General features: G+C 37.6%; 1 protein-coding gene and 1 pseudogene across 4 annotated transcripts in view; one reads left to right on the top strand and one right to left on the bottom strand.

The window, feature by feature from the left end:
• PIK3C2G (phosphatidylinositol-4-phosphate 3-kinase catalytic subunit type 2 gamma) overlaps positions 1–11,217 on the top strand; it is a 469,433-nt gene that overhangs the window by 35,056 nt on the left and 423,160 nt on the right. For 3 of the 4 annotated variants that reach the window (XM_027767815.1, XM_006167334.3, XM_027767814.1), the window contains one exon: positions 8,789–9,534. The exons of the other annotated variant lie outside the window; for it this stretch is intronic. In XM_027767815.1, coding sequence (XP_027623616.1) covers positions 8,866–9,534 — 669 coding nt within the window. In that variant the 5' untranslated portion in view covers positions 8,789–8,865. The remainder of the gene's footprint in view (positions 1–8,788; positions 9,535–11,217) is intronic. 4 annotated transcript variants of the gene reach the window in all.
• LOC102482817 (60S ribosomal protein L3-like) lies at positions 5,078–8,747 on the bottom strand (annotated as a pseudogene).

Genomic DNA, 11,217 nt, shown 5'->3' with positions numbered 1-11,217 from the left:
CGGGAATGGTGTTGTGGGGATCTGCAGCGTGAGTTATCCTCGGGCATCTGGCTTCCTTAAGAATGGTAGAGTAGTTCTTGTTTTTCCCTGAGGTAATGCAGGGCTGGTAACCATCATCTTCTCACTGTCCATAGGTAGAGAAAATCCTCCTATACAATATATTTCTCAATTGGTTTAAGACAGCTAAAGTTTCTTTCTGTTGCTTATAGTTGCAACCTGCGGCCCGGCGGCCATGCGCAGGCGCAGACCCGGCTGCCACGCACAGGCCCAGCCGCCACGTGCAGAACCAGCGGCCACGTGCAGGTGCAGGCCCAGTGACCACGCGCAGACCCGGAGGCCACGTGCAGGTGCAGGCCTGGCGGCCATGCGCAGGCCCAGCAGCTACGCTCAGGCCCAGAGGCCACGCGCAGGCCCAGAGGTGGGGGGGGGACCACGCACAGGCCCAGCGGCCACGCACTGGCTCGGTGGCCACATGCAGGCCCCTAGAGGACAGTTTTTTGTATGATCTTCTACACTTCCAGTCCCTGGGTTTCTTATCCATTTAGGCAGCAGCTTCCAGTTTGTACAATGTATTCATTTTCTATTCCTACTCTAATAAATTATCATAAACTTAGTGGCTTAAAATAACATGAGCTTATCATTTTATGGTTCTGTGGATCAGAAGTCCAACATGGGTCTTGTGGTGCTAAAACCAAGAAGTCATGAGTGCTGAATCTTTTCCAGAGGCTCTAGAGCCTTCCTTAGTTCTTTCTAGCTCCTTCTACTAGAGGCTGCTCACCCTCTGAGGTCCATGTCACCCTTGGTCCATCTTCATAGCCTTCAGAAGTAGGTTGAGTCCTTCCCCTGGCACATCACTCTGATCTTCTGTTTTGCCACTCTCTTCCACCTTTAAAGATCATTTGTTCTGATGGCTTACCCAGAGAATCTCCCAATTTTATTGTCAGCTGATAAGGAAAATTACCAATCTGCACCTTCATTCTTCTCCAATTTAAAAATATTCACATATTCCAGGCATTGAAGACTGAGAATACTTGGGGGCCATAGTTCTGCCTACCACACATGTCTTATAGTTTTTAGAGTCTTAAATCAGAAACCAATAGCATGCTCTTTCAATTGTTATACTTATGGTTCTACTACTTGTTCCATTCTTCTTCAAAATCAATGTGTGTGTGTGTGTGTGTGTGTGTGACTTCTTTTAACTATTTTATATATTACTTCATAAGGCCAAGTGCAAACATTTACCAGCTGGCACTAAAGAGCATTTGTGTTAGTTTGTTTATTAACTAAGAAAATATTCCAAGGACCAGAAGTTAGTGTAATGGCTATGTCGCTGAACTCCCACGTAGTCGACCATGGTTTGCGTCCCAGACCCGGTGGCTTAAAACTCACACCGGGTGCGTGTGCGTGCGTGCCCAAGATCTCGAGAGAATGGAGGAGAAGGGATTGCTGCATGGCCATCCCTCCGGGGGGGGATTTCTTGCTTCCTGTCTCTCTGTCTCTCTCTGTCTGTCTGGCGAGTGCACATGCCCTATAGCAAAAAGAAAAACTTCTCAAAAAAAAAAAATTCTAGCTTCTAGATTATGATTGTAAAGAGATTTTAAATTGGGACCAGCAGTTGGAGTAATGGTTATGTTGCTGGACCACAGTTTGAGTCCTCGACCCGGTGGCTTAAACGCACGCCGGGCGCATGTTGTGTACATGCCCAAGATCCCTAGAGGAGAATGGAGGAGAAGGGATTTGGCCTGGCCATCTCCGCTGGGGAGTGATTTCTCACTTTCTGTCTCTGTCTTTCTGGCAAGCACACACGCTCTATAGCAAAACAAAACAAAACAAAACAAAACAAACAAACAAAAAAAAAAACACAAAACCCTCTCCCTCCCAAATTTAATATAGAAAATGGAGTTGGAAGATATTTTGTTGTTATTACACTTTTGATAAGTATTTCTTATTCTTTATTACATGATAATGAGTTGGTGTATTATTTTTTTTTAATTTGTTTTTTTTGGTTTTTGTTTTTGTTTTTGGCCAGAGAGTCTTATACCATTTCATGTTTGGTATCAGAAATACTTGAAACACTTTTCAAGTTGTTAACGCTTTTCAGTAGAGAAGGTTTGAGTGAGTGCAGTGACTAAATCCTGGCACTCTCCAGATGTCATGTTAGTATAGTAGAGTCACCGAAGTACTTCTATTTAATTGCCATTTAAAATAAATCTGTGAGCACAAACCTTGACACCTTAGGTAATTGATTCACCTTTTCATACTTCAGTTTCCTCATTTGTTCAGTGATGATGATAATATGAAATACCTGACTAGGTGAGGAGAAATAACTATGTTAATACATGTGAATATGTACATGTACATAAGCTTAACACAGAGTAGGTGCTCGAAAATGTTATATACCATTTCCATTATTATTGATAGTAATAACAAGGTGGTTTGGTGTAAAATTAACTAATTTCAACATTAGAGCACGGATACCATATTTAAAGACTTCCCTTGTGTTCTACAAAAATAATTGTAAAAAATGTCAAAAATCAAGATTTGAGATTATCCCAAATTGTAAAATTCACTTTAAGATAGCAATATTTATCACAAAAAAGGAACAAGTCAGCATAAGAAAGATAAACCAGATATTAGGTTTGGTGGCCAAAGTTAAAGTCACACCTATTGGCAAATTCTGAGTTCCATTTCAGATAAGTGAAGGAATATAACTTGCTGTAATGAAACATAGCTTTCACTACAAACATGAGACATAAATAATGGCAATTTCAAGGCCATCAGGTGGTATGGTGGTTAAGGCACTAGATTCTCATATGGCCGACTACGGTTCCAGTCCCAGACCTGATGGGTTGCTTTCTCAATTTCTCCTTCTTGTGAGTGCACAAATATTTAAAAATAATAATAATAAGTAAGATTAAGTAGTTCTTAAAAATGACAATTTCTGAAAAAAGGCTTTGTGCTATATCTATGTGACTTATGAATTACCAGAATAATTTGAAATAATATTTTAAGGTTTATTTTCCAGTTAACACTTCATTCTACACATCTTTTACATATATCTCTCCAAAATCTTTCCCAGTTCTATCATTGAAATTTCTTGGTTAAAATATGTAAAATATAATAAATTTAATTAATTTATTTCTTAGATAATTGTGAATTTTTAAAAACCATAATGCCAATATAATAAAAATCCATTTCCATTGCAAAAACAGTGGTATAAATTATATATCCTGCTTAATCATTACTATAATTATTCTTTTTTGTCTTTAACAAGTACACAATAAAATTTTTTATTTTGAGAGGTTTTTGCTATAGGATGCGTGTGCTCACCAGAAAGAGAGAGACAGAGAGATAGAAAGTGAGAAATCATCCCCCAGGGAGGATGGCCATGCCACAGTCCCTTCTCCTTCATTCTCCTCTCGGGATCTTGGTCACCCACACACACGCGTGCAGCATAAGTTTAAGCCATTACACCAACTGCTGGTCCCCACAATATAATTATTATAAAAATTAATAACACCATAAAGTAATTCATATACATTTAACTTTCATTTTCTTTTCTTTCCCACATTTTATTGATTCACAAAATACCTTAAACTAAAAATAGGGACAAAGCTGGAATCCAGTTACAATTGCACTGTAATTTTCTTCTGAAACATTTTTTTAATTAGTTAATTTACATTCATTCCCTGAACATCATCACAGCATACTAAATGTGGTTTCCCATCTAGAATAAACTGCATAGTGGCTTAATCATACATGTTATCGGGACCAGCAGTTGGCGTAATGGTTATGTCTCTGTATTCCCATGTAGTTGACTGCAGTATGAGTCCTGGACCTGGTGGCTTTAACTCACGCCAGGCGCATGTGCATGCATGCCCAAGATCCTAAGAAGAGAATGGAGGAGAAGGGATTGCGGCGTAGCCATCCCCCCTGGGGGAGGATTTCTCACTTTCTGTCTCTCTGTCTGTCTCTGTCTTTCTGGTGAGCTCACGTGCCCTATAGCAAAAACCTCTCCAAAAATAAGTCATATATGCTATCGTCAATAATTTTCCATTTCTAGTTTCATATACATATATATGTATGTATATATACATATCTATATCCATATCTATATAGGTAGATTTTTTTTTACCCCTATTTCTCACACTCTGGCATTTCCCACCCTCTTCCTACACTATCTCAGATGTCCACAGTTGTTTTCCGTTTCTTTTATTCCCCCACATTTTATTAATTCACAAAATTTTTTAAATAATCTAACTATTTTCAATGGCAAATTCAGCTGGTATATGCATATCTATGAATACATATCTGACTTTAGGCATAAAACTCTGAGTAGAACAAATATACTATAAGGTAGCACCTAGCTGATGCTATATAGCTTATTATGGTCATTAAATAGGTATTTCTAATATATTTTTTTAATTTCAAGAAAAGCAGTTTTATCAAAGAAATGCTAAAGAATTTTGCCTAAAACTTAAAGCCAGGAAGTAGGTTAATATTCTGTTCAAATGGTAGGTACATGAACCTATCAGCAGCTCAAGACAGGACAAAAATACTTAAAACTGGAAAACAAAGCCTAAGAAAATCAGTAATGTTTTAGTTAAAAGTCATAAAGTATTATTTCGCCAGTTCATTCCCAGGTACTTAATATATCTTCTGTTGTGGTTCGAGCTTCCTGAATAAATTCTGGGGTATAATATTCAATTCCAGACTTGTCCTTATGATTAATTTTCCTGGTATATCACTCCCTTGAGAACTTCTTGGAGATCTGATCTGGTGTTGGTAAATTCATGCTTTTTATCTGAGAATGTTCTTGTCTTTTCTTCCCATATGAAGGATTATCTTGCCAGATTCAGTATTCTTGGTTGCAATTGCTTTTCTCCTAACATTTTGAATATATTTTCCCATTCTTACCTTGCTCACATTGTTTCTGATGAGAGGTCCACTTAGACTGATGGGATATCCTTTGTAAGTAACTTGACGTTTCTCTCTTGCGAATCTTTTTTTTTTTTTTTTCTTCACTAGAAAGCAGCCTTTATTGAGATGCTACCATCTGCTGGATCTGATCCTCATATTAAGCTCTTTCCTCTTTTGCAATTCGGTCCTTCTTAAGTGGTCCCATGAATGTTTTCTTCTCCTCCACAGTCTGGAAGCGGCCATGGCCAAACTTGGAGGTAGTGTTGATGAACTTGAGGCCATTTGGTCCGCATCATCAAGGACTTGCAACTCCCTTCTTGGTTCCCACCACAAAGACTTTCAACATAACGAAGTCGTTGGTCACTTCACCATAATGGACAAAGCCTCCCAGGGGGTTAATGCTCTTGTTGGACAGGTAGTAATTGGTGGAGGTGTTGTTCTTGATCAGCTTGCCATCCTTGATGATGTCGCCCTGGCCGATCTTGTAGATATTGTTGATCTAAGATGGTAGCCTTTCTGCCCAGCATGTGCTGCAGAGAAGGGCACGGGACAGGATGCCACGCCCTTATACAGGCAACTTTGCACACGCTTCTGTGGGTCTTGTGGGGCGGCTGCTTTGTATGCCAGCGACTGGTGACTCCTTTGTAGCCTTTGCCCTTGGTCACCCCGATGGCGTCGATCATCTCATCCTGCCCAGATACTTGGTTCATAGGGACTTGCTGTTCCAGCTGCTCCCAGGCCCAGTCCAACTTCTCCGCCACCATACCCCGGTTCACCAGGATATCCTTCTCGGGTTGATTCTATTAGGGGTCCTAGTATTTATTGGGACTGGATCTTTGAGTTCCTCTCTAGGTTTGGAAAGTTTTCTTGTAGGATTTCATAGAATAGATTATCAATGCCCTTATGAGTCTCTTCACCTGCTGGGATACCAATTATCCAGATGTTTGGACGTTTGATGGTATCTAGTATTTCTCGTATATTATTCTCATTTTGTTGGCCATTTTCTCAGTCTTTGAGGTGGATTTTTCTAGGCCAGCGATTCTATTTTTTACGTATGAGATTTGATTTTCTGTATGATCTAATCTGCTTTTAACACTTTCAAGGGAGAATTTGACTTCCTGTATTATAGCCTTCATCTCTAACAGGTCGATTTAATTCTTTTTTATAGTATGTATTTCCTCTTTTAGATCTTGCAAGAATTTCCTCACCTCCTGGAACTCGTCATCTCCTTTCTCCTGCCTCTTCTGCAGTTCATTGTCTCTCTTCTCTTCCATTTCTGTTAGCTTCGTCACTATGAATGTTCTAAATTCTTTATCTGGCATTTCCATGATTTTAGTAGTACTGTCTGAAGATGAAGAGGAGTTATTCTTTTCCCTAGGAGGAAAAGTATTTTCTTGCTTTCTCATATTTCTTGTGGCCCTGTGGTGACTTCTAGTCATCTAATGAATGGTGTGTTTCTTCCTAATTCTTGAAGTTCAATCTGAGCATTCAGAGGCATGTGGAAGGAGGTGATCTGCAATCTCTTTTCTGTTCTGTTTTCACTTTTTGATTCTATGGGAATAGGGAATATTCTGATCCTAATTGTATTCAGATGTTTGGATCCTATTCACTTGGACCTGTCTAGACACTAAGAGAGAAGAGGCTGAGCAACCAATGAATAAAGATAAAGAAAAAAGGAAAACAGTTAGAGAAGATAAAAGAAGTAGGAAAAATAAAATGAAAAAGAAAGAAGGAAAAAAAATCCTAAAAAAACATTAGATTTTAACTTTAAAAAGCAAAAAACTGAAGACCAAGGCAGCAGTTAGAATAACAAAGAAGGGGCTTGAGAACACAGAGAATACCTTAAAAAAATGTAACAAAAGTTAAAAGTCACAGGGAGACACAGTGAGACAGAGTGAGACAGAGAGAACTGGAGAGAAGGAGACAAGAAGTAGCCCTACTCCCTAGAAATGAATCTGGACGAAGATGTCTCTGAAGAAAATCTTCATTATTTGGTCAAGGGAAGCAATATTTTAGAGCTAAAGTTTAGTATCGATCTCAGGATGGGCCTCCAATTTCATTTTCTCATAATTCAATTTTAGGTTTTTTTAAAGCCATTAAGTTATTTGTTCAACAAACACAAATAAGCTTCTACTCTGAGTGAAGTAGAATACATTAACATGATATGTCTGTAATGTAATGAAAAAGAGAAATGTTACATATACAATTTTGAGTGTGCTGATTAGTAACAATGAAAAATATAAAATGTATAAGATATCTTCCAAAGTAGTTTAACCTAGTCTGGGAATTCAAAAATTACTTGGAAATAGTACTATTTCACCTAATCTTGAATAATGAGAAAGAATTAGCTGGACAAGAAGTAAAGCAAGTATCCAGGATCCAACCTTGGCCAAATGCTGTCAAGAGCAAAAGAATAAGGCCCTTTGAAGAGCCAAGGGAAGACCAGGATGATTAAGAGCAGATAAAAAGGTTGATCTGGGTCAGACTAGAAAGTATGTGAGCCCAGACCATGGAGGAAATGCCAAGTCACCTGAGGAATTGCTATCCTAGACAGTAAGAAACCATTGAAAAGTTAGAACCTGGGATATACTTGTTTAGGGTCTTAAACATAAGATTATAGTGTAAAAAAAAAAAAAAAAAGGATTATGGGGCACCAGAATGGATTGCAGAATATGTTGGAGTAGTTTTTGCTATAATACATTTCAAGTGAGAAAACAAAAGCTTTGAGCTAGGACTGTGATTAACAACAGGCATAAAGAAGATAGTAATAGATTCCAGGTACATGGCCCACCCCACAGAGACTGGTGATTTGTTGGATATAGTGAGGAAAGGTGAGGAAAAATGAAAGCCTGGTTTTTGGCTTGAGCCATTAAGCTGATGGTTGGGCCATTTTCTGCCACAAAGAACACTGGAATAGAAACAAGTTCTTGAATGAATTATGACTTAAATTTTTGACATTCAATTGGATAGTTAAAAAAAAAACTAAGTGGAGCTATTGACTGGATCATAAGAAGAGTAGTAGTAGTCTAGGTTGGACTTATTGACAAACAAATGGTAATTTAATACAGGAAGTAAAAGCACTCACATCAGAGAATAATTAAGAAGAAAATAAGCTCTAATAAGGATCAGGTGGAAAATGAGTAATAGGTAAAGGATTATTTGAGACAAACCAATCAAGGAAAAATCAAGGGAATACAGTACCATAGATAGTAAATATAAGGAAGCAGGAAATTTTAAAATAAAATGTGTGGTGAATGGTATCAAATGCTGCAGATAGACAAATTCAGAGACTAAAAACTGTCAGTTGAATGTACTGACTTGAAGCTTGTTGAACTGAAGGGAAGTACTTTTAAAAGTGGATAAAATAGTTTGCAATTGGTTAAAGAGTTTGGGGAACAAGAGGAATATATCTAGACAACTGTTTCAAAATAATTGGTTAAGCAGTGGTGAAAACAGTTAAGGTACATGTGGGAATGAGGTAGTCGCTAATTACAGAGACAGTTTAGCTAATAAGAAAGAGATTTTAGCATGCTAGCACAGAGGGAAATACTGATATTATCAGCAAGTAGGTATTCAGTAGGAAAAGGAGTCAAAAGGGGAAAATTTACTTTGGATAGATCGTGAAACTCTTGTCACAATTGAGGTTGACTTATTTTTCTATGACAGAAGTTTCATAAATCTGTACAAAGTCAACACTTCCCCTGGGACTTCTTGTGTACCTTGATGGTATTCTATACTACTCAAGAGATTATTTCACTTGCTAAGAAAATCTTCAAAATACTTACTTATATTTACCTATCATTATTCAATCTTGAAAGCCCTTTCATTCTTAATTAAAAGATTTTGCTTCTTTTTATGCTTTTTCTAGGAAAATTTCTAGCTTCTTGTTTAATATTGAGAAGATATTTGGCACAGAGTCAACTCCCCAATTACATAAAATAAAGAATGGCATATTATTGGCAAACAGATCCAAATCCAAATGAATCATGTGAAGAAGAATATGACCAAGAAGTTCACTCTGTAAATCAATTCCTTCCTTCTAGCCAGATAAGTCTGGGTTTTGATCAGCTGGTTGATGAGATCAGTAATAAAATTCCACTCTATCCTAATGAAATGGAAGGAAACACTCTTTTTATACCCCATGCACCAAACTGGGAATCAAAAAGGCATTCAGTAGAAACACACCAAATATCTTTGAATGAATTTGCTTCTAAAAGTCCTGAAGGCCCCTATCATCAAGATAGGAAAACACCAGTCATTGGTTTCAGTCCATCTGTGCTACCAAAACCTCCAAATATGAATGAAGAAAGCTCTGGGGGAAACCTCATAGGAAAATATGGTGATGACAATTCCAGATTCAATATTTTAGCTTCATCTCTCCTTAAACTGGATAAAAATAATTCACAGAGAGAACTGAACAAGAAAAGTCATAACTACCATATAGGCTTTGAAGGTAACATTCTTCCAACACATCCATCCTTCTCAACCAACTTCATGTCAGAAGAAGAGAATAAAAGGAGTGGACATGTGAATGTTATAGAACCTTCCCTGATTCTCGTTAAAGGTCCTTTTTTACCCCAAATATGGGAAAGTACATGGCCAAAGAATGTAGAGGTATGTATAATATATGGCAACCTAAAAATATGAATTTAGAAGAACCATTCAATAATGTACTGGATTAATTTTGTTTTCAAAGTAACTAACCTCAAATAGATAATTTTTTTGTTCATTTTATTTATTATTATTATTATTATTTTCCTATTTGCTACAGGGCATGCACATTCACTAGAGATAGTGAGAAAGCAAGCCACCAGGTCCAGGACTGGAACTGTGGTCGGCCATGTTAGAATTCAGTGCCTCAAACACCACACCATCTGCTGGCCCTGAGAAATTTATTAATATTACTTTTTAAAAAATGCATCATCACAGATTTCCATAGTCTTGAACTAATATTTTTAATGAACAAATGAAATTCATTTTCAAAAATATCATTTTAAAGTTCCAGTTATATCATAACTAAATAAAATGTTATAATAGTTAAGAATTTATTAGCTAAAACTATCATTTTTATTTTTATTGTGTTATGCACACACAAACACACATACTCTTCATTACCTTTATATTTTTGAGTCACACTCTAAAAACTTTATACTGTGGGAACAGCAGGTGGCATAATAGTTACGTTGCTGGACTCCCACATAACTGACTGAGGGTCTAGTCTCAGAGCTGGTGGCTTGAGACTTATATAAGGCATATGTGAGTATGTGCCCAGAATCCCAGGAGGAGAATGGAGAAGAAGGGATGGCAGCATGGCCATCCTCCAACCCAGAGGGTGATTTCTTGCTTTCTGTCTTTCTCTGTCTCTCTGGCGGAGTGCACACACCTTATAGCAAAAATCTCTTTCTTAAAAACAAAACATGGGACCAGCAGTTGGCATAATGCCTATGTCACTGGACTCCCATGTAGTCGACCGTAGTTCTAGTCCCGGATCTGATGGCTTAAACTCATGCCGTGCACGTGTGCGTGCCCAAAATCCCAAGAATGGAGGAGAAGGGATTGTGGCATGGCCATCTTCCCTGGGGGGTAATTTGTTGCTTTCTGTCTCTCTGTCTCTGTCTGCCTTTCTGGCAAGCGCATACGCCCTATAACAAAAACCTCTCAACAACAACAACAACAAAAAGAAAACCTTTATGTTTTTATATTGGTGGGAAAAATGTCCTTTACTCAGAGGCTCCTAAATTACACTATCAGCAGGAGATTTCTATTGAGATTTCTCCAAGAATAAAAAATTTAGTAATCACTGTGCAACCCATGTGAATGATTTCATTAGTAGCATTTCTGGTATTTTAGTAATTAAAGAGTTTCCTCTACAGTATTTTAAGATTTCTCTGCTTATTACTCTGCTTGAATCTTGACACAAGTAAAACCAGAAATAGACAACAAAAAAGAAGAAATGTTATTGCAGCTGCAATTTACAGAATGAGACAAGAGGATTTTTCATTTCTTCAATAACTATTTATCAAATCCTTAAAATATATTGTGCTGTGCTAGACAGAATGACTGCAAAGAAGGAAAGACATGGTATTCAAATTCAGGAATAACATATTGCTCTAATTAACTTGCAAACAAATAATGGCAACACAGTAAAATAACAGATGGGGTGAGCGCATGGAGAAGAAACACCTTATTCTACCTGAAGCAATTGCACAGGAGGTAGCATCTTGAATTATCTGAATTAAAAGTCTATAAATCTTAGGGGCACCTGGCTCTGATCACAGCACTGTAATAAGTACTAAA

The sequence above is a fragment of the Tupaia chinensis genome, unplaced genomic scaffold, assembly GCF_000334495.1.
Source record: "Tupaia chinensis unplaced genomic scaffold, TupChi_1.0 Scaffold144702_1, whole genome shotgun sequence".
Taxonomy (NCBI): Eukaryota; Metazoa; Chordata; class Mammalia; order Scandentia; family Tupaiidae; genus Tupaia; species Tupaia belangeri.
Note: the sequence above shows the minus strand (reverse complement) of the source record. Positions and strands in the feature narration are given on the sequence as shown.